The sequence below is a fragment of the Tenebrio molitor genome, chromosome 5 (genome assembly GCF_963966145.1).
Source record: "Tenebrio molitor chromosome 5, icTenMoli1.1, whole genome shotgun sequence".
Taxonomy (NCBI): Eukaryota; Metazoa; Arthropoda; class Insecta; order Coleoptera; family Tenebrionidae; genus Tenebrio; species Tenebrio molitor.
The window spans coordinates 18,596,442-18,621,444 of record NC_091050.1 but is presented as its reverse complement, the minus strand read 5'-3'; the positions used below and the strand labels follow the sequence as shown (position 1 = coordinate 18,621,444).

The following is a 25,003-nucleotide window of genomic DNA, read 5'->3' as shown; positions in this document are numbered from 1 at the left end:
CGACCAAGCAAGAGTAACAGAGCGCCTCGGGGTCGTACGATTAGCATCACTAAACAGCATAAGCGAATATTTAGCTCCACCGTCCCCAACCAACCGTTTCCCGACAAACCCCCGAAATCTCTATAACCTCGACGGAAACTTCACGAAAACATCCCGCCGCCGCATAAGCGAAGACTCAGGTCCGCCCCCGCTAACGGTTTTAAATAACCGTAGCTTCCACAGAAATTTACTAAACTACCCCACGACTTCCTGATTGTCACCTAGCTCCCACAGGGGCGCACTTACAACATTTTACTTTAACTTTTCCGAAATATAGCAACAACACGAAGAAAAAAAAACCGAGTTTAACTCTATCGAACAAAGCGTAACATTAAACGATGAGAAAATCCAACAAACAAAGCGCAACATCAAACAATGATAAAATAAGCAAAACAAACGCAACATTAAACAAGGATAACATAAACAAAACAAAACGCAACATTAAACAATGAGGAAATAAAAGAGAACAAAGCGCGAAGTTAAATAACGATAAAAAAAAAACACTTTAAACAGGAATACAATACTCGCTGGCAATACTAAACAAAAATATGGCGAGTCGAGTGCCGTTAAACAATGTTAGTGAAAAAAAAAACAAAATGGACGCACGCGGTCCGGACGACGGCTACTAATTTCCGAAATTACAAGATTGCAAAAAAAATGAACCTCCCGGGAGAAACTTAGGGATAACGCTTAAAATTAACAAATGGGCGCTTCTTAAAGAAACAGCATGCAACAAAATGATATCTACAACATACCCTTACCACGTGGTCCTGGACCCAAAAATAAAAACAACGGACAACGAACGTGAGATAAATAATTACCCGTGTGGAATCAAAAAAGAAACTGCCGGATTCTTCACGGGGACACAAAATATCTACTCGGGACGGTAGTGTAATTGGTTCGGATTTAACTTACAAATTTGAGAAACTTGGATCGCTCTTCGCAAGGTGTGTTCGTTTCGAAAAACTAAACAAAAGTGACCTACCCCCTTCAACCGCCCGCGCGAGCCCGTTTCATCCCCCCTATCTTTCCGCTTTTCAACAGCGTCCACAACTCGCCAAGAGTACCAACCCCATCCCTTAGTTCCTAGTCTAGCCGCTAGTACCTTCCCATTTGGCGCGCTCTCGTGGCGGTACCGGGAATTAAAAATTTTTAATTTTAAACTGGGTCACTACAATAGTTCATTTTTTATTGCTGTAGAAAAAGTCAGGCAGCCTAATATACATTTTCAATAGTTCACTAGATTCCTATTTCAATTTTGTAAATTACTTAAATCCATGATGCCATATGCCACAATAAATGCATTAATGTCAGTTCGTGTCACTGTCAATTAGGTGTTAATTTAAAGGCTAGTTTGGTCAAGGGTTTTTATACTTGATTATCTATGGGCTGCACAGAACAAATTATGTTCAATGAAAAAGTAAGTCGCTTTTATCCGTATTCGAAAAAACATGATGTTGAACATTTACAAACATAGGTATCTATGATGAATTGATGAACATGCGGAACTTAAGGGGTTGGGGATACGGTTAAACTAAAGAAAAGCAGATGTGGGAATTGGATGTGCGTATTGACCGTGGAACCACTGATTATACACCTTGGAGAGTCTGATGACGATTCGGATTAACCGGAAGAATTCCAAGATGAGAGTTGATTTTTTAAATCCATAATATGTCTGAGTTATCGTTAATTATTGTTTCTATTTACTAACTTACTGCTTTTTTATTCATGAAATCTAGATTAAACACATTATTAAACACGTTTTCTCATTTCAATTAAATTTTTTTATCGAACGTCAAAACCTTGTCAGACTGACGGAGATTTTGACAAACAATTTTTAGCGGCATCGTGGATTCATATCAATTATAAATGAATTTAATGTATCTAGGCAGCCTTGATGACTGTATATTGGGTTGCCTGACTTTTTCTACAGCATTAAAAAATGAACTATAATTATTTTTAGGTCATAAGTTCAAGGTTGGTGTTGCTGCTATATGAAACTGACACACTCGGCTGCTTTTGGAAACAGAATTTTTTATTTATATTATTGTACTAATATGTTTTGTTGAAATTCTCTTCAAATTAACAAAATTAGAGAAAATTATTGAAATAATAACATATGCGGTTTACAATCGATAATTGATAAATGTAGGATTTGCGGAACTGAAGGGGAAACAATTGAACACATTATTTCTTCTTGCACCGTTTTGGCTCAAAGCGAATATAAAAAACGACACGATATATTCGCTAAAATTATACACATGAATTTAGCTGTTAAATTCAATTTATTAAAGAATACACAACCACATTATAGTTATACACCAGAAAGTTGTTTGGAAAATGACAGTTACAAGTTATATTTTGATAGAACAATTTTAACTGACATTCATATTAAGCATAACAGACCAGACATTATTATTTTAAATAAACAACAAAAGCAGGCATATCTTTTAGATATAGCTGTTCCAAATTCACATAATATAACACAGACATATAACACAAAAATTAATAAATATTTAGAGCTGTCCGTTGCTATGAGAAATCTTTGGTGTTTAGAAAAAATTTCGATTTTACCACTTGTAATTTCAGCAACGGGAATAGTACCGCAATCTCTTTTTAAAAATTTAAAAATTCTGGATTTAGATAACACATTGGTAGTTGAAATTCAAAAAGGTATATTATTATACTCATGTCACATCGTGAGGAAGTTCCTTAACATTGACACAGAACATAATACACAACAAAGTCAAAATGCGGAGGCAAGACGCCGGTAATTATGTTGATAAGCACTGCACTATTACTTGATAGTAATATCCGTAATAGTGTATGTACTCCGGCAAAATTGCCGTGCCGCCGGGTGGAGGTGGGATAGTTGATGAAGTACTATGGCGGACAAAAAATTTTGAACGACTTGTTATTCCTTTGACATATAAATGTAAAACTGGCTTTATGGTCAACTAACCTCATTTTTTATTTTTGCCTTTCTTGTCATGTCACCAGTGACAGATTAGTCAATCATAGATTAACACAAACATTTTGGTGTGCCTATGTCGGCTCACGAATGGTGAACGTGGATGAATCTTAATCGTTTCGTCTTTGCCTTCGAAATTGTTAAAATCGCTGCAGCCCCTAGGCTATCGAGTGGTGTAGAATGTAGATACGTACCTATCTAGTTCTTAGAGGTTTAGCATCAACACAAAATCAGGAATGTCTTCATCATAGATGAAACCAAATTTAGTTCTATTTACGTCAAGACAGAACGACCCAACAGGTTGTATTTTGGTACGCAAATATCAAAAAATTCAAAGTAGAGATCAATCCACAATACTAACAAATTATAACATTTATTTATTAAACTTAAAATTAAAAGTTTAAAATAAAAAAACTTTACAAATAAAACTGAAGAAGTCAATATTTGATCATTGCTCCATTTTGTTGTACAATCAAGAGCAATCTATTCCTCATGGACAGGCACAGATTTCGGTGGTAGTTCGGGGGTGCCTCGTTCTGTGCCACGGAAGACACCCGCCTTCTTCCAGAACCTGGACGCCGAACCACCGTCCCAGTGTGTTCCCACTTCCGCATAATGGCATGGTTAGTGCCCTTCGATAACCCTAAATTCGTCGAAATTTACCTATCCATACGACATACCCCTCTGGTGAAGGGTTACTACTTTGTCTTTAGTAAATTCAGATACGGCTGGCATTGTATCACTAAATTAAAAATTTGTTACACAGTCTAGGACTGGTTTACAAATCTATGAGGGGCATGGTGACCAACTCAATAGACCGGGACCAATGGCTTAACGTGACTTCCGAATCACGAGACAGAATATAGCTTTTTTTTTTTTTTTTTTTTTAATTATTTTAAATTTCGCCCTGGGTCGGAATCGAACCCGCGACCCTCGCGTCCCTGAGCCGAAACGGACTCCCTTAGGCTATATTCCGCCTATATAAACTTGATAGACGTTTACTTCAAACCGTCAATTTTTCGATTTAATTTATAAACGTCATAATAACAGTAAAGGGCAGCTTACAATGACATTTTTTGATATGCCAAAATTTGATCGTTCAAAATTTTTTGTCCGCCATAGTACCAATTTTGCAAGACAGAAGAATCAAAATCAGTTGCCGAAAGTATTAAGAGTAGTTTCAAGAAATTAATTAAAATAAAGGGAAAATCAATAAACAAAGATGAATAAAAATTAAATTATAGAGGTGATACTGGTAAATAAGTAGTACCAAAATACGACACGTACAGTCCATTGGTTACCAGTGGGTTCGTTCATTCTCTTTCGCTCACGCACTTTTTCTCACGCATAATTGAAATTCGATTTTATGAAAAAGAATTTGTATATTGAAAATAATTACATACCAATAATAATTACATATAACAATTCATCATTTTACATAATCATCACAACGATAGCCACCGAATATGCCCATCATCAGTACAACTTTCTGAAGGCTCCACTTTTGGTCTGCCGCCTCCAGTAAAAACTTGCAAACATCGTTTTTTGCAGCTTTTTTCGGCTGATAGTTTCTACATTTTGTTTTCAAAAAGGAGGTGACGAGGTGAGACTGTTGAACCTGTACTATTTATTATATTAAAACAACTAAAAGCTTATTAAAAAACTTCTTACCTAGAGATGTCATTGTATTAAAATACAAACAGTGTACTCTTCAACATTGAATATCACCTGCTCCTATATTTTTAAAATATGCCATCATAACATTTTCGTCTTTTCTTTTGATCCGTTTCTCGGTCTGCCATTGTGTAAATATTTCCAATTCTTTCTGGTATCGTAATTTTGATGTCGTAGGCACCATTTGGTACTTCGCGGCACTTGCCTCTTCCAGGACATCATCAGGAACATACAGGGTGATTCCGATATAACCTGTCAGAAGAAATCCAGTAATAGGTGACGATGAGTAGAACTCATACACAAAAAAGTTTCTAATAAAAGTCTTTTCGTTTTCGAGATAAAAATAATTAAAACTTTGGTCAAAAGTTGCTGTACGCTAATGAGTTAATCGGTTTTAAAAACGTAATTCTGGTTACTTGGCTGCAATTTCTTTAGCAACGGTACCTGCAACACCTATGACATTTGTCAAGTTTTATTTTAAATTTGCGAATTCTTCAAAAAGTTATGAAATTCACAAAACAAGAATACGCCGATTTGCATTTACTCTTTACGTGGTAATTCAAGAGCGGCAAGGCGACCATACGGCGAGCGTTTTCCTGAAAGAGTCGTTCCGTCCCGTTGTACTTTTGTGGAGCTACATCTTTATGTGAGGTTGATTCTGACTGATGCCAATACGATGGCGTCCCCGATCTTCCATTTAACCCCTCAGGATTTTAATTTTTGGGGCCACACGAAAGATCTGGTATACGAAGTTGAAATAAATACAAAAGGCCAACTCCAGAAACGCGTAACAGACGCCGCTAACCAGATTCGTAAAAACCCAGAAATGCTGAATTCGGTTTATGAAAATTGGTACCAGCGTACTCAAATGTGCTTAAATGCCAACGGAAGGCACACAGAACATTTATTATAAAATAAGTCTAGTTTACCTTTCATTAGTTAGTAGATATTCCCAGTTAGAGTTGAAAGTACGAATATGTAAAGTGTAAATAAATTTATTCAATACATTATTTTGGCTATTTAACCACAATTAAGACGATACTCTTATTACACAGTTCTTCCACAATTTTGCACACACTACCTCTACATTTATTTACACATTGAGGAACACCACTTTATTTATTACTCACTCATCTCAGTCTACAAATTCAGCTTTTGTACCTAAATAAGCTGGTGAATTAACGCACACAGTGTACAGCGTTTTCAATAAATGTCATTAATTTGATTTAGTTTGTCAGATATAATATTTGTCATAAACGATTCAGGTACCTATGTTGCTTAGATACTGTCATCCTTACAAACACCAACAATTAATTTCTAAATATATATAAAAAAAAAAACAGGTACGTATTTTTATGGTCAGCAGCGTCGAATGGGTGTGGATAGGGGTTAATTTATCCCCATTATTTTAGACCTAAACAAAAAGAGTTTTTTGGACTTGTTAGATCCTTCTAATGACCCAGAATTTTTTTGGCAAGTTTTATCGGGACCACCCTGTATAATTTTTCAACATCCATTTCCACAACGTGTTCACAATTACTTTATTGCCTTTACAAAATTTTGTTTATTTTGAATTTTATTTTTTTCCATAGCAATAGATCTCTCCAAAAATGGGATTTATTTATTTTATTTTAATTTTATTTAAAATTTTGAATATAAAGTTACAGACTCATTTTCTAAGGAGTTATGTCAGGTATCGAACAAAGCCAGATACAGCACTCGAGAGTAAGGCTGCTTTTGTTCACTTGAATTGCATGCAATTCGCATGAACAAAAGCTTTACCTTCTTCTCTCGTAGTGTAAATAACTATTTATTACAGTCCGATGACCTTAATCCGAATCAAGAAGTCGACATGACCTGCGTCTGCTGTCGACATTTAACAGCTACCAATATTTGAAAATTTATATTGGCGTCTTGAGACAAATCTCATTACAAATTTTAACAATTTTTGAGATTTTGAGTTGTGTTCTCTCGTGCTTTCATGGTTTTTCTGCAAATTGATTCCTCCGTTTTCATTTTGTTTTTCAAAAAACAGTTCTTTTCAGAACTCTTTTGATAACTATTTACCAACTAATAGGTAAAATATATTAAAAGTTGTTGAAAACAACACTAAACAACCAGATTTGGACTGTCTTTTTTTTCGTAGGTTTTGTTTTGGCAATGCCATGTAAGGTCAATGCCCTTATACGCTAATAAGAAATTTGTTAATGTATTTAGACTGTTCAAAAAAGAGTTGCGTAGCTTTTCCTTGGCATCATGCGGCGGAGATTTCAAACAAAATTAAACAAAATTATCACACATGTAGTTACAACATAACCTAAAAATTTACCCTCGAAAGATAAAATTAGCCCAGATTTATCTGAACGTGACTGTACATGAAAGTATGAATACATTGAAAAATGAAATACAGGGTTATTATAAATAATGATTGTCAGATGAACAGAGAGTGGAAAAGGGAGTGGTGCCGGACAGCCAAGCTGGATTCAGAAAGGGAAGGGGCACTATGGACAATGTGTACATCCTGGATCATTTAGTAAAGAGCGAACTGAAGAAGAAAGAGGAGAAATGATGAGGAACCTGGGAAAGTATGTGAGAAAGAAAAAAAAACTGGAAGCGAATGTTAAGAAGACGAAAATGATGGTGTTCAACAAGAGAAAAAGGAAGAGTGAGGAGAACGAGTGGAAGTGGGAACAAAGCAAGATAGGAAGAGTGAGCGGGTTCAGGTACTTGGGCTACACCTTCAACGAGAGAGCCACGGACAAGGCGCAAGTGAGAGAGGTGGTGAGGAAGGCGAACAAGGTAGTTGGATGCGTTTGGGGAATAGGAGAGAGAAAGTGGGGAGGAGAATGATGATTTCCGAGAGCATGGTAGAGAGCGTGCTGATATACGGAGCAGAGATCTGAGGATGGAAGGAACGGAAGGAGGTGGAGAGAGTGCAAGAGAAATATTTGAGATGGGTGCTAAGAGTGGACAGAGAAACACCAGGGTACATAGTGAGGGAAGAGAGCAAGAGAAGAACAGGTTGTGAGTGAAAGCGGGAAAACCATCACCTTGTCGCATTCACGAATATAATCCAGTTTGTGAGTTATCATGAGGACTGTACAATTAGCAAACCTGCTGTCATTCTACATTTACCACATAGATGTCACTGTAATTTTTTTGTAATTTGAACAAATAATGCAGTCGAACATAAAATATTGTATGCAACTCGTCCATAATTATGCTTTATTTGAGTCTTCTATTTATGGCCTCGCTCGCTGTGCTCGCTCGTCCATAAACTCGACTCGTCCAATAAAGCATTACATTATGGACTTGTTACATAAATAGCTATTACCTTCAAGCTGTCGAAAATCGCTCCTTTGTGTATCTCCATAGAGACTGCTAAACTGTCATTCAAATGTAAGTTTATTTAAAATATTAGAAAGATTGTCTGTTTTCGTGCCCTGTAGTTTGAAGAGAAAAATTCATTTATTTTGAGAAACTATTCTTAATTGTTGCACGAAACGCTAGTCATCTTGTAAAAGTAATAAATTTTATATCGATGATTTAATATTGCAAACATCTTTAAGGACATAAACGAATCTTATTGAAAATAACTGATTTAAAACTTTTACCACGAGTTTAATGCGAATGTGCTTTTTGATGTATTGTCATGGCGTGAGAAACAGAAAACTTCTTCCCACTTTTCATATTTTTAAAACAAGGAAAATAAATTGATCCTATACTAAACACGCCTACTCTTGGTCGCAAATGAGTTCCTCCAGGCCGTCAAATTTTTGCAGGTCTCTACCTTGTTGATCCTTATCGGCAAACGAATTCCTCCAAGTACCTGTAATCGGATTACAGACCGGCGGCGGTGGTCCATCCGGACTGGCCATTAGCCACCAGTTAAAATTCAGTAAAATGTTTATTTTTTTCCAAGATTTTCAATACCCCTACCCAACCCACGTAAAATTAAGGGTAAGTATACAACACTTAGTATCAAATTTTCTGGTGACAAGTTAACATTCTGTTTCTGGAAACCCTTTGTTGGTTATTAATGGTGAAAAATTTTTTAAAGCTAGTGTGATGAAAGATGGAAAAACACGCTATGTGAAAGCCGTTTCGTATTATAATAAAATTTAATTTGTATATTCAATACCTAAACATGTTTTGAACATTTTGTGTTTAATTTTGATAAAGAATAAATACTTTGAAGAGTAGAGCTTGTGCCAACTGTCATGATCGATGACCTTGACAAAAGCTGCGCGAAGGCGGAGCCCAATTTTAAAAAGTGAAACATAAAAACATCGGTCGTTTGGTTAGAATTTTTAGGGTGGCGCCAAATTTGCATTTTACACTGTCCAACGGTTTGAGTTAGAATGCCGGACATTATCTAGGGACCTGTCGCTAAATAAATATCAACATAAATTAGCCCACAAATCTGTAGAGTGTGATAAAATGGTACCGATGTTATTAGTTCGAATAGTAAGGCCGCTTCGGTACGCATTTTGGTTTCTGCGTAATCGATCATGAGAGTTGGCACGAGCTGTACCTGGTTTGCCGAGACATTTTCGTGTAATTAGCCCGTGCCTGATAATCCTCTACATTTCGCTACCTGACCTCACATCCACCTTGGTACCTGCATTTGGAGGAACTCATTTGCGCCGCTCCTCTTGTGTGATTTATTTCCTTTCGAATTCCGGAACACTCGGTATTTGCTGTTATCCGAAACTTAAGAAAAATGAATGCAACATAAGAGTGCTAATATTACAATTAATGTTGTTTTTGCACGATTTTTTTTTAAATCTTTGATTAGTTCTGATTGAGACAGGTCAAGATCAAAGGTCATTCACTTTATACACCGGAATCACTTAATATCAAACAAATCGATTAAGTACAACATCATTTTGGAATTCGATGTCTTAGATCTTGCAGGGCTTATAAATCCTAATTCACCACTAGCAGGTAATATTTTAAGCAGGGTTGATATGGACATTTTGTATATTTGCATTGTAGGGCAAATGGTGGGCCCCTCTGTCCAACCTTTGTGAACCCAACCATTGTGTCTGTTAATCGCTCATTATATGCAATAAAATTTTACGACCTACAACAAAATTGAGAAAACAGTAACAGAAATGGTCAACGAGTGTTCGCACTCTAATATTTTTTCAATAGAACAACAGGAATATTTTACAAGTATTTAGACCGCTTTTAATTAAATATTCCTGCTTCACAAATGTTAAAACTGGTAAAGTGCGTCTATCGATATTTTAAAACGACCTTTTGATTCCTTCAGTGGTTTATTGCCCGCTAACAAAGATTGTTGTAAAAGTGCTGAGTAACCGATCCTCAATAATCCGCAGGTACATACAAGTCCATAACCATCCAGAGTTTTTGTTACAGGGTAGGTAAATAATCCCCTCATAAACGACCCAAAATGTTAACTAGTGTTTAAAAAGTCGTTTCTAAATATCGATAGAGGCACTTTAAGGGAATATAATAATAAACATTGACAGTAAAACTGCTGTTGAGAACGTATAAAATTTAAACGTACAATGCAGTGGGGGTATTTTAAGACAAATCAAGAACAAGAATACATTGCAAAGAAATAAAAGAGTTATTTATTGTGGTCATATTTTTATTTAAGGTAAATCTGAAAAAACGTTGTAAAATTCCATTTTAAAATAGAACTAAAAACAATATAAAATTAGGGGAAAAGTGAAAAAAATGCTATTATAAATAAATCTATTCCTTTAGCCTTCAATTCGCAATTTATCACAGTATTAATCCAACATTTTTATTTTAAGAGTGAACCACCAAAATAGTACCTAGTATTATTTCTCTTATTAATTACGTATTTTGGTAACTTTATAGATACATTTCTTTTTATTATAGAATTCCAATTTAGAGTGGTGCGTAGTTTTAGAGAAATCAAGTGCAAAAATGCCCAAATATTACGATATCAAATACATAACATCAAACTATGAAAAAATTAATGGCCTTTACTTTTTAAACCACATTACATATTAACAAATTACATGTCAATGTAGATATCTTTTAGCCAAACGTATTTCCGCCCGTCAAGGTCGCAAGGACAGTAGACGAAATTGTTACTTTTTCTTTGCGTGGAGCTCCTTTGTCACCGCCGCCACGATATGTATTTCCGTTGTCACCGCCAGGATATGTATTCGGCAACACTTCTTCTTTCAGTGTAGTCTTAGCCGTTGAAATATCAATGAGGAATTGACAAAAGCCATTTTCGTCTATGGTGTAACCAATGGTACGAATGTAATAACCTCCAGTGTATCTTTTAAAATGTTCTCCACACTGTCCCTTAATGACTTCGTTACCGTATTTGTTTAATTTCCTTTCCTCATAACGGCGGTTGTAGCTGAAGTAGTAGGTGACTGTTCGCAATCTAAAAACATTTCAATAGAATGAAAAGAGGAATTTTTCTCGCGGATTTGTATCACTTTAAAATAAACGGTCCTGGTAGACCATTCGGTATTGTATTCATGTCTGAAAATTTTGCTCTACCCGTAAGAATCTGGGGACCTGGCAAACCAAGTTTCTTATAGTCTACTGGAGGGCCGAATTGTCTAATTGTTTGGTCTAGGAAATCCTGATCTTCTGCCATACTGTAGCGTTCGACTTCTGGAGGTTGTTCTTGAACATGGACAAAGCAGATGAAAGATAAAAATACACTTAAAGTGAGCTGTGAAAAAGAATACTTTTTTAGAATGTGGAATAAAAAGCTTATCAGTTATCTTATCACTAAAAATAAGTCTACATAAAAGTAATATTAAAACTTAAAAACAAAAAGGACTTAGTCAAGGGAAACAAAACATAGCTATTTCAGTAAAAAATTAGGGGATAACATGGGCACTGCTAAAGAAGTACGATAAAGTAAAATAATAAATTGAAAGTATGGGTGGTGAATAGGAACAAAATAACTCTAGGATCAGCAACCTTACATAAGAATTTGTTATACAGAGTGTCCCCAAAAAAAAAGACGAGTCAATAGCTCTCTTATTTATCGGACGATTTTAATTATCTATACACCAGATTAAATGGTTGTTAATAGACTACAAAACGGCTTAATAAATTCACGTATAGCTCCAAGGGCTTCAAGACTAAACTGTCAAAATATTTTTTTTCAAATGAGATTACATACTTTTTTTTAGTAATTCTGATAGAGACTTTAATTCTGAAAACAACAATGTATCACAAGTATAACTTCACATAAAAAAAATAACACCAACTTTTGAAACAAATGACGAGCACCAAGCGAAAAGCTGTCAAAATTCATTGCGTCACAATGTAATAACCAAATTAAGGTAGCTGAAAAAACAAATGACAAATAATAACATGTGGGATTGCGCAGATACGCCGCCAATGTTTAGCGCAAAATGGAACATAGACGATAGTAGCATTTTTTTACTTTTTTTTTGTGAATTTTTGGTATTTAAGTGTATACTTGTGATACATTGTTGTTTTCAGAATAAAAATCTCTATCAGAATTACTAAAAAAAATATGTAATCTCATTTGAAAAAAAATATTTTGACAGTTTACCCTTGAAGCCCATGGGGCTATACTTGAATTTATTAGGCTATTTTGTAGCCTACTAACAACCATTTAATTTGGTGTACAGATAATTAAAATCTTCTGATAAATAACGGAGTTATGGACTCGTCTTCTTTTTTGGGGACATCCTGTATTATATTTTTGCATATTTGAACCTAGATTAATAAAATACTGGCAAATAAAGATTTTGATCCACTGAAGTGATTGAAGGCCCATACACAATGGCGTTAACGTTACGTCGATGTTAAAACGTTAATGTTAACGTTAGATCTAGAAATTCAAAATTACATGTATTTCATTGTGGACCGTTCACAATGACGTTATGATGAAAATTAATGTTATGATATTGTTAGCGTTAACGTTAGTTCTAGAAATGTTCTGGATTCTTAACGTTACATTCTAACATTAGCCAACGGAAATAATTTATAAAAAGTACTTAAATACATGTAATTTTAGATCTAACGTTAACTTTAACTTTTTAACATCGACGTAACGTTAACGCCATTGTGAAAGGGCTGTAATACACTCTCCTTCGGCTCGTGCAACAACCTTCATTTTGGTGGATAAAAACCTTCTTTACTTGCTCATGTAATAATATACAGTGTGGAATAAAATGATTTACATCTAGTTACCTTTGAAATTTTTGCACATGTAAATTTTCCTGTACCGCTCTACTTTTTTTTTTGAAGTGCCGAACTAATAGTTCTGTCAATAAATGTCATCAATCGAATTGACAATTGTTACAATTTACTAAATTGAATTAACAAACGTTGGTGGCCACTTTCAACACTAGCTGTGACTTGCTTTTGTTAGCTCCTTTTTAATTTCAATCTCTACTTTGCATTCATATCATCCCTTCGCAATAAATCACATTTGGAATTTTGGAATATTTTGAGGTTAGGCTTTCTTTTTTTTTTTGTAGAGCGGCATTTCGTATTTTTACAAGGGTAATGCAAAGGTAACTAGATGTAAATTATTTTATTCCACACTGTACTATTATTGTTTGAGCAATTTTTACAATACAACACTTCACTGATTTCAGATCTGAAGTAGATACTTATGCCTGGCTAACTACAAGATATTTATCAAACTGGAATACATTTTATTCAGCGGATGAAGTATAAAGATAAATCAGTTTATGGCCTCAAACAAAGAGCAAATTTAGTAAACGATGTAACTAGAACCTTGAAGCGATCATGCTAGAGAGGTACACTAGCGTGACTACCGGGTTGCGCCAGATGTAGGGGAAGGGCGACCCAAAATCGAGTGCATTGGCGTAGTCTAGTTTTATTTTCGTTCTTACTTTAATAACACAGAAAATATCAGATTTTCACAACCGGGAGTTGTATGACATAAAAAAGAAGACGGTAAAGAACAATAACCTGGCTGTGATTTGCCACAAAATGGCGATAAATCAGCTGTTGAAATGAAATTCCCTAAAAAGTACAAACTAACGCCGCTACTGTCTAGGTAAGCCACGCTACCGTAGACCGAAACAGATTTCTGCGTAAGTTTATAGACGTGTACCTCTCGTTGAAAAGCACTGTACAACACTGCTTTTCTGCACGACAAAGTGATTTGTCGGAATTTACTGTCAAGTTTCGTTAAAAACTTAAAAATGGTTGCAGTAATAGTTATTTAAGTGACGAGCTTAGTAAATTAATCTTTACGGGCGCGCTGGCACTTGTTGGACGAGTGACGTAAGGAACGAGTCTCCATAAGCCAGTAAGACCAGTAAAGATTAATTGCTAAGAGAGTTGCATACAAACTTTTATTTCCACCTTCAGCCTTTAAATTTCGTTTTTTAATTGTTATTTATGTTTATAAAAATTTTGTATGAAAGGCGGTGGTGGGTCAATTATACCTACGTCGTCATGGTGTTGAGATGAACAACAAAAATACTGTCAGAAGTTTTGTGAAATTTGTTGCAAAAAGAAAGAAAAGAAAGAATGGCTTTAATGCCCGATGAAGACTTTGGAGACGATTTTCTTGAAATGCAAGAAAATAACCAGGGAATTACCAACGCTGCAAGTGCGGTTCTCTACTGATCCGATCCCAGGAGTGATATGAAAATGACTTTCGAAACGGATCAAAATGCATTATTAACGTATGTAATTGCAACAATTGATAGTTAAATTTGTTTGTGTTTGTAATAAAACTTAAAAAAAATCATTTAATTAGTTTTGATTATTTATTTTTTGATGAGCCTTGTAAAGTCTTTACAGGTCTCTTCTACGTGCCTGTTAAATATTACAGGGCTCTGCCTGTAAGTGCCCATTTATTTTGTTACCACAAATGCCTATAAAGTGTCATTTACTTAGAAAGTGGAAATAAAATAACTTACCAGACTCATGATTCTTAGTTTGTACAACAGGTATTCAAGTAACAGTATTCCTCACAGAACTGACATCAGAATCACTCCGAAAAAAAGTCACCTTGTTCCTCTCACGGCATTGGTTGTAGTATTTTATGGTTGGTGTATCGTTGTACAATATGTTAAAACAAACAAACAAACGTCGTTTGAAATAATACATGTATTTTTTTATTAATGTAACACGAAGGTGATTCTACATTCTTTGTCTTGATGCAAAAATAAAGGACTTTGTACTGCTCGGATCTGGATTTTATTCATTCAAACACAATAAAATTCGGTGCAAAACCCGATCCAACCAGATTTCACATATTCGTTGATTTCATCTATTTTAGATACATTAAATGATAACTATCGTGAAGTGCAGTGACAGCGCAGTTAATATATTTCACTTAATTTTAAAATCCTGAGAATTTTTAAATTTTTTTTGTTCGACACTGTCAGAATTTGAGAATTTTCTCCTGTGTGAACGGATTTTGATAAATTTGACAACTTGTCAAAACGAAACGTCAAGCTAATTTTAAAAATTTTAAGCTATTTAGAGCCTTCAAGGGGCTCTTCGAACAAAAAAACGTTGTATTCAACTTGTTCTTGTGTAAATTGGCCTTTTTTTGGCACTCGTGGGCCTTTAAAACGCAATTTACACACGAACTCGTTAAATAAACTACTATTTTAACCATTGTTTTTCTATTCTAATTTTTTGGAAGTAACTTTGAAATGGAAAGTGCAACATCGTATGATTAGTTAAATCATAGTTTCATGCTATCTGATATTTTTTCAGATACAATATCACAAGACTTTCCATTTTTTCGGAAAATTTTGCTTTTATGACGAAAAGGTTGTTGCTTGTTGTTGAGTAAACCAACAAACTTTAAGTCTAATAAAATCCAAATTTTCAGAAAAAAAAGTCGAGTTATATTTGTCTAGACAAATTCGGAACAACATCACAAAACGGATTAAAGGTTAGTTTATATTCATCGTGGCACTTTTCCTGCAACAATTTAGCTGTTGTATTTCAAATTGTTTTCACACTGTAGTCAATATCACTGCTGGAGTCGTTTCTAAAAGGATTTTTTAAATCCATTTCGGAAAACGTCAATAGTATATTTCAAACCAAGGTGAGAAAGTGCTTTCTTGCAGACCGCAAGTAAAGATTATAAACCGAGCCGTAGGTGCCTGAGGTCTGCAAGGGCACTTTCTTAACAAGGTTTGAATACTATTTTTTTCCCTACCGGCACAACTTTTGTTGAAAAAAGTCAAAAAAAGATGGTAATATTCCTGATTAAAACGAAAATTTTGAGAATTGAATAGTAGGCTGGGTTATTTGTTTAATTAACTTGTCATCGCATTTGAAGATTTGACGTTTCTTCGAAAATTTGATATAAACAGGGTAAAGTAATCTACCTACCTAGCTTATCTGTTTATTTTCCAGATTATATGATTGATCTACCAACTTGCTTTATTGAATTGGCTTTCATTTATCAATAACTTATTTCACTTTTGACACTTTTGACATTTGTATTTTGGTACAGTTTTACCATTAACATTTCTCAAATGAAGTATCCACAGCCTACATTTCTAACCGGTAGGGAAAAAAATAATTTTCTGAAATTTTGTTCATTAATTTGTGTTACCAACAAAAACAAAAGCCTTGTCAACGTTGTTTTTCGCCGGAAGGGAGACTTTTGTAGACCGAAGACGCATTTTCTGACCATGACTAGATTTTTTCGCGATATTCGGCACACATATTGGTCAATACCAACTGTTTTCATAACGTGAGTGAATTTGTCAAAATAATTCAATTCGTACTATTCAAAATAATATCTGAAAGACAGAATAAACTTAAACATTTAATAGGTGCGTATTTGTTTTTAAAAACGTGATGATTTAAAGAATGTTAATTCGTTTGAGTTGAACCGGTTTTCATGTCTAAAAAAGCAATGTTGATTAAAATAAAATAGCTAATTAGTTAAATATTCAACAGTGTTATTGTGATAATTATGGCATTGGGCAATAATTAGCATTAGCAATAATTTTATTGTGCAATTGCATATTTTTGGTTCGTTAATTTTTATTTATGCAACTAAAATACATTGAAATATACAGAATCGATTCTCGGGCAGATTCACCAACATGTTGGGTTGGGAAGGCTTTGGTTGGAAGTAATGTTCCCCACTTCTTGAACAATATCTCTTGGAGCTCTTCCACGGTATGTAGCACATTCGCGAAGCCCTTGTATTTCAAGAGCCATAAATCCCGCTGCTGGAGACTAATTTCATTCACAACTAGATGCAATAGTAGTACACTCGTGACGCTTGCGAAGAATATAAACTCGGTTTTTGAGATTGTTGCGGACAAGTCGTAAAACTGGGTAGTCATAAATCAATAATAATCACCGCTTAACACACGGATATGCAAATTCCTTTTGTCGGGAAGATACTGCGCTCGGCTTACCTTAATAAACTGGCCATCCTCTTTCTGAAAGCTGTGTGCGGGCGTAAAAGTAAGAAAACATGATGTTTGGAAGATGCTAGGTAAGGGATATTTGATATTACTTTAGAGCAGGAAATCCAAAAAGTTTATCTTCTTAGAAATATTAATTCTTCTGCTAATAATTAATTATTCATTAAATGTTTTGGACGCACTGGAATCTGTCAGCGCTTCGGTGGTTTTATGGCTTAGCTGCATAGGCCTCACAAACAGAGTATAGTTTCATTGTATTGTTAAATACAAAGTCCTTTATTAAAGAAAAAATAAAATACACTTATTCGAAATCTAGCTTAAGCTATGTCTGAAATATATTTCTTTTTTTTTTACAGCAATTGCTGATTATATAACAACGTGATTTTACCAACACTTTTTCAGAATTTCACTCTTTATTATTCATTAAACATACTCGTATTATCTAAAGAAATAGACCGTTGAATGGATTTGAAAAAAAAATTGTTATAATATGCTCTGTCAACAACTGAGGTTTATCGAAGAACAGTTGAAGATGTCTTCAATTGGTGATTAAGAACATTTTTTAGTAATTCTTTTTATCAAGGTTTATTTTGACTTTATCACCGTTAGTCCCATATTTGACATCGAATTATTAGTTTATGAACTTGGTCTCGCCAATACTTCCACCATTTAACGAGATTAACAGTGTTGTCGAAATCGACACTTTCCCAAATGATTCACTTTCTTCCTCCTACTCTTCTTCAGATATTTTCGGATGTCGATATCCTTGCTCATCTAATTGGTAGCCAACAGTACGAATGGTAGTATCCTCCAATTTTTCTTTCGAAATGTTCAGCGAACTGTCCTTTAACTATTGGTACTCCTAGATCTTCGATGTTTTTTATTTCCCCAACTTCATAGCGACTGCTGTAACTAAAATGTTCAGTTATTGTCCTTAACCTACAACAAAACGTTATGAAATAAGAAGACAACAAGGTTTACTTTCACCTCAAAGTGTAATTGTCGGTACTATTTCTTGCAATTATGTTTTCCATGGAGAATTTATCATCGTGAGTAAATAGTTCTGGACCTGGTAAATTCAAGTCGGTGTAATTGTAAAACAGATCGTATTTGGCAAACGTTTCATTTAGAATCCTGCTATCTTCATCATCAACTTCCGGATGGATGGTGGATGTTTGTTCGCATGAACAACACAATACAATAGCACTTATCACACTTGCCAGAATCTGCAATATGGAAAACAAATTTCATTTAAATATGGCTGTCAAATTATTTTTTCGACCTCCCAATCTGAAGGGCACGATTTCCCGAACGATGTCAAAAATTTCTAGTGGAGTGTGGGAGCAAAATCTGGTGGAGTACGGGAAAAATGTGCGGACACCGTTAATTTATTTATTCATTTCACAGTTACTTTAATTTAGTGTAAAAAAACACATTTTCCTGTATAATTTTTCCGATAAATGTGTTTGTTTAATTTATTATTTATTAAAAGTTGGACAATTGTTATTTCGTAAATATCTGCAAAATTGCACAATAAAACAAAAGCATAGAAGTTGATCCATGGTCGTAAAATGTTTTATGTACCTACTTTATCCAGTACTAGCTGTTGGTGCCAAAGTGCACCTGGAAAATATAATGGTGATCTAACCTCAACATCTTGTATTCACCTGCAGAGAGATTATTCGTTTTTACCAGGAAGTAGTGGTTAAGTGCAGGACATTTTAATAATTTGCAACATTATTAACATAATTTATTTGGTAAAACTACAATTATGTTACATTAATGTTACAATTCTCTAGAGAGCAATCCAGGAATTATTTGGTTACTGTCAATTCTATTACTTCCGAGTTGGACGTCAATATATTGTACTAGTGCTTCTGTTATGGTTATATTCTTGTCAGTATTGCTGATGCGACTGTCAATATTGGTGGTTATATTGGAAGTAACTGCTAAAAATTCAAGTAGGTTAAAACACTGTGTTGAAATTTGTAACAACTCACCAACTGTTTAAACTGTAGCTGCAACACAGTACATTTTTTAATTAACTTTGTCCCATTCAATTCAGAATTTAGTCCTGCCACTAGTCGTACTGCTTCTGGTGTCACATTTAACTCACTATCTGAACTAGACATTTTTTCCAGTGGATAAACACACCAAAATCCAAATTTAAAGCACTAACAGTGAAAATTTAATCTAATAAATACAGCAAATAATTTGTTTGGAAAAAAACAAATGAACGGTCACCGTCGTCAAGGAATTAATTTCACAGCATTCGATTCTTTATTGATGATGTCAAATTCTACAATAAAACTAGTCTTAATTTTTTTTTAAACTTAATATTTTGGTCAGCCGAAAAGTCTTATACAAATATCGTACGGGAGGTATTTTCCGGCGCTCCAACTAATCAGCCACTCGGCTGGGGCCATCGTAGCTGAAACTAGCTGTATAGCCGGAAAATTCACCTCCCGTACTCTAATGTAAATGACTATTAGAGTAGAAGAAAATTTCAACGTCTCAAGGTTTTCCAATTTCAAAGTGTGTTGTGTCATAATAAAAATGGTACCTAAGCATATAATTTACCAGTTTCATGATGATGTGTCTGTTACTGTTGCACATGATCATCATCATGTAATAGAAACTCAAACTAACAGGTATTCGAAGGATGAGATTTGATTATACAAGATTATTATAAATGTTTCTAACATCGTAGGTGACTGTGCGCTTTACTTAGGTGCGCCGCAGAGAATTTTCTCCTGTGTGAACTCGCGGGCCTTTAAAACGCTCGTTTCACTCGCGTTTGAAACTGGCCCACTCATGCCATAATTTACACGCGAACTCGTTGAATAATATATTAGTTATGAATGAAAATTTTTATAATTGCGTTAAAAAATGACACGCATTTTGTTAATGAAATATTCAAAATGTAAACCATTTGTTTCTATTCAATAATCACATCTTTGCGCAAAAGCATTTCCAACATTTTACGGTAGTTTGGAAGTTATACATCCACAATTATTCGACGAAATTGTGCAATAAGTGTGGCACACTGAGAAATATAAAGTGAGATGGAATGATCTTATAGGAACTATTTATTCACTAAACAGGAAATTGGATGTCCAAGAATTGTTTAACAGCAGTAGCATAATGAATAAAGCTCGGATTCTATGCAAATTGCATATTTGTTTCTATGGTGTATATAGACAAAATTTTGGATTTTCTAGGCATATTAACAAATTTTGAATGAAATTACGTTATTTCTAAAATGCATATTTTGCATATTTGAAACACCTTAAGCATATTTTGGCGAAAGATGCATATTAGTGCATATTTCTGCAATTTTCCAAATTTTTGTTTGTTTATTTATTGAACCTTGCAAGTCTACATGGTGCAGATAGAGGGACATCAGAAAATATCCGCTTGCTTTAAAAACATAGGATTTCTTGGTAAAGCGTAATTCCAGAGAAATAAGACCATAAATTTAACAATGGAATGAATAGATCTCCTGTTCCTAAAACTTCCTGCTAACGATGTCGACCCTTTCTTTCGAAGAATTTTAATCGCTATACGTGAATTTGCATTTTGCAACATTCAATCACAAACGGTCTGCTAGTTCTAGTCGTAACGAAAAGTGCCTTTAAAAACAATACGCCGAAAATATCTGAATCAATTTTTGCTTGGATGTAACAATATCCGGAATTATTATTCGAAGAAAGTTCAGGCAAAGTGTTTTGCAAGGCCTTGCAGCAAGCACTTGCGTATTTAAGTGTGGATACATACAGGGTGTCTGAAATACGTGTGTTAATTTTAACCAGTGAAAGAACTCGCCAATTTATAAAACTTGTCTCTATAACATTTTGCAAAATTCGCAAAGGTATTCAAAGATGAGAATTTAAATTTTAATTATATTTTCTCGTATCCCACCTCCACCCGGCGGCACGGCAATTTTGCCGGAGTACATACACTATTACGGATATTACTATCAAGTAATAGTGCAGTGCTTATCAACATACTTACCGGCGTCTCGCCTCCGCATTTTGACTTTGTTGTGTATTATGTTCTGTGTCAATGTTAAGGAATTTCCTCACGATATGACATGAGTATAATAATATACCTTTTTGAATTTCAACCACTAATGTTTTCTCTAAGTCCAAAACTTTTAAATTTTTAAAAAGAGATTGCGGTACTATTCCTGTTGCTGAAATTATAAATGGTAAAATCGAAATTTTTTCTAAACACCAAAGATTTCTCATAGCAACGGAGAGTTCTAAATATTTATTAATTTTTGTATTATATGTCTGTATTATATTGTGTGAATTTGGAACAGCTATATCTAAAAGATATGCTTGCTTTTAATTATATAATTAATAATATAATTTTTTCCATAACAATATAACTTTCTAACAAGGCTCCATTTCTAGCACAACAGAAAATTTTCGCCCTTACCCATAGACGAGTATACACTTAGATGGCTAATTTATTTCCACTTTTAAATCAATTTGTAAAGCTTTTTCGTAAAAATGTTATAAGAAATGTTTCATGAATTGGCGAGTTCTTCCAATGGTTAAAATTAACACACGTATTTCAGATAGACCCTATATTAATTAATTTGCGAAAAAAAAATGTTACTTTGCTACTAAGTAATACTTATTCTATGTTCAACGATAAGGATTTGAACACTGGCGGTTGTACACTTTCCAAAAAAAAAAAAAAAATTGTGGATAAACTATTTATTTTAGATGCCAAACACCTTATATCTTTTGAACGCTCATTGAAAGAGCTATATAACGGTATATCGAAATACAGGTGTTCCATTTAAACAAATTGACTAAATAAAGAGTTTGCGTTGTATAATCTAGAATATTTTTAAACCGTGCTCATAACTTGTATGTATAACATGAAATAATAACATTTTTCAAAGAACTTATATTAACTTAGTAAATTTACTTTGCCAAACCGTTGGGACACCCGACATATATCTTTATTTTAACAGTATTAAGCACAAATATTAACTAAAGAATACTTCTATGAATGAAACCAAAAATACGACTTACGAACCTGTTTGTGTCATTCTTACTGTGGTAGGTCAACATTGATGTTAATTTTTTATCACGTGTTGCTAATAATCCTGTTTCGAACCGGTTTGTTTTTAAATGTGTATTTTTATTTTATAGGCGTATGTATTTGTCATCTTCTGTAGGCAAGTTTTAATAAGCATGACTTAATAATTCCAAACAGATTTATACTATCACTTCAACCTAAATTTCCTCCACTTAATGAGGCAAGCACTACGGATGAAATATATATTTTTCGCCGTTTTGGTATTCCCACAAGGTGGACAATGCCTTTGGTCACCCAATATTTAATCATAGCGGTTGACAGATCCAACAAGAACGTTTTGTAACCATTTTCGTCGACCGTGTATCCCACAGTTCTGACGTAGTCACCACCTTTTTCCCTTTTGAATGTTTCAGAAAATTGTCCTTTGACTCTCAAGGTGGAATTTTCTCCGATCATTTCTAATTAATATTATTGTACTAATATGTTTTGTTGAAATTCTCTTCAAATTAACAAAATTAGAGAAAATTATTGAAACAATAATTTGATGAAGTACAATTTTGCAAGATAGAAGAAACAAAATCGGTTACCGAAAGTATTAAGAATAGTTTCAAGAAAATAATTAAAACAAAGGGAAAATCAATAAACAAAGGTGAATAAATAAAATTAAATTATAGAGGTGATACTGGTAAGTAAGTAGTACCAAAATACGACACGTACAGTCCATTAGTTACCAATGGGTTCGCTCATTCTCTTTCACTCATGCACTTTTACTCACGCATAATTGAAATTCGATTTTATGAAAAAGAATTTGTATATTGAAAATAATTACATACCAATAATAACTACATATAACAATTCATCATTTTACATCATCATCACAACGATAGCCACCGAATATGCCCATCATCAGTACAACTTTCTGAAGGATCCACTCTTGATCCGCCGCTTCCAGTAAAAACTTGCAAACATCGTTTTTTGCAGTTTTTTTCGGCTGATAGTTTCTACATTTTGTTTTCAAAAAGGAGGTGAGACTGTTGAACCTATACCATTTATTATATTAAAACAACTAAAAGCTTATTAAAAAACCTCTTACCTGGAGATGTCAACATTTTGATATACAAACAGTGTACTCTTCAACATTGAATATCACCCCGCGCTGATGCTGCTCCTATATTTTTAAAATATGCCATCATAATATTTTCGTCTTTTCCCTTGATCAGTTTTTCGGTCTGCCATTGTGTAAATATTTCCAATTCTTTCTGGTATCGTAATTTTGATGTCGTAGGCACCATTTGGTACTTCGCGGCACTTACGTCTTCCAGTACATCATCAGGAACATATAATTTTTCAACATCCATTTCCACAACGTGTTCACAATCACTTTATTGTCTTTACAAAATTTTGTTAATTTTGAATTTTATTTTTTTCCATTGCAACAGATCTCTCCAAAAATGGGATTTATTTATTTTGTTTTAATTTTATTTAAAATTTTGAATATAAAGTTACAGACTCATTTTCTAAGGAGTTATGTAAGGTATCGAACAAAGCCAGATACAGCACTCGAGAGTAAGGCTGCTTTTGTTCACTTGAATTGCATGCAATTCGCATGAACAAAAGCTTTACCTTCCTCTCTCGTAGTGTAAATAACTATTTATTACAGTCCGATGAGCTTAACCCGAATCAAGAAGTCGACATGACCTGCGTCTGCTGTCGACATTTAACAGCAGTGCATGGTGCTACCAATATTTGAAAATTTATATTGGCGTCTTGAGACAAATGTCATTACAAATTTCAACAATTTTTGAGATTTTGAGTTGTGTTCTCTCGTGCTTTCATGATTTTTCTGCAAATTGATTCCTCCGTTTTAATTTTGTTTTTCAAAAAACAGTTCTTTTTAGAACTCTTTTGATAACTATTTATCAACTAATAGGTAAAATATATTAAAAGTTGTTGAAAACAACACTAAACAACCAGGTTTGGACTGTCTTTTTTTTTCCTAGATTTTGTTTCGGCAATGCCACGTAAGATCAATGCCCTTACACGCTAATAAGAAATTTGTTAATGTATTTTACACGGGAACGAGATAATAATGATCCGCTTCTGCCAGTGGCTGCTGTTTAAGAAAGAGTTGCGTAGCTTTTCCTTGGCATCATGCGGCGGAGATTTCAAACAAAATTAAACAAAATTATCACACATGTAGTTACAACATAACCTAAAAATTTACCCTCAAAAGATAAAATTAGCCCAGATTTATCTGAACATAACTGTACATGAAAGTATGGATACATTGAAAAATGAAATACAGGTTTATTATAAATGATTGTCAGATGAAGAGAGAGTGGAAAAGGGAGTGGTGCCGGACAGCCAAGCTGGATTTAGAAAGGGAAGGGGCACTATGGGCATTGTGTACATCCTGGGCCATTTAGTAAAGAGCGAATTGAAGAAGAAAAAGGAGAAATGATGAGGAACCTGAGAAAATATGTGAGAAAGAAAAAAAAACTGGAAGCGAATGTTAAGAAGACGAAAATGATGGTGTTCAACAAGAGAAAAAGGAAGAGTGAGGAGAACGAGTGGAAGTGGGAAGAAAGCAAGATAGGAAGAGTGAGCGGGTTCAGGTACTTGGGCTACACCTTCAACGAGAGAGCTACGGACAAGGCGCAAGTGAGAGAGGTAGTGAGGAAGGCGAACAAGGTAGTTGGATGCGTTTGGGGAATAGGAGAGAGAAAGTGGGGAGGAGAATGATGATTTCCGAGAGCATGGTAGAGAGCGTGCTGATATACGGAGCAGAGATCTGAGGATGGATGGAACGGAAGGGGGTGGAGAGAGTGCAAGAGAAATATTTGAGATGGGTGCTAAGAGT

At 34.4% G+C, this 25,003-nt stretch overlaps 3 protein-coding genes across 7 annotated transcripts in view; 1 reads left to right on the top strand and 2 right to left on the bottom strand.

Moving 5' to 3' along the window:
• LOC138130067 (adenylate cyclase type 6) overlaps positions 1-25,003 on the top strand; it is a 366,957-nt gene that overhangs the window by 181,085 nt on the left and 160,869 nt on the right. The gene's annotated exons all lie outside the window — the stretch shown is intronic.
• Positions 1-25,003, bottom strand: part of LOC138130068 (ATP-binding cassette sub-family C member 4-like) — a 105,221-nt gene that overhangs the window by 51,820 nt on the left and 28,398 nt on the right. The window lies entirely within an intron of this gene.
• Positions 10,292-14,702, bottom strand: LOC138132131 (uncharacterized). The gene is made up of 3 exons (XM_069049526.1): positions 14,596-14,702; positions 11,140-11,381; positions 10,292-11,084 (listed from the first exon to the last, which is right to left on the bottom strand). The coding sequence occupies exons 1-3, from the start codon at positions 14,602-14,604 to the stop codon at positions 10,724-10,726; spliced, it is 612 nt and encodes a 203-aa protein (XP_068905627.1). The 5' UTR covers positions 14,605-14,702; the 3' UTR covers positions 10,292-10,723.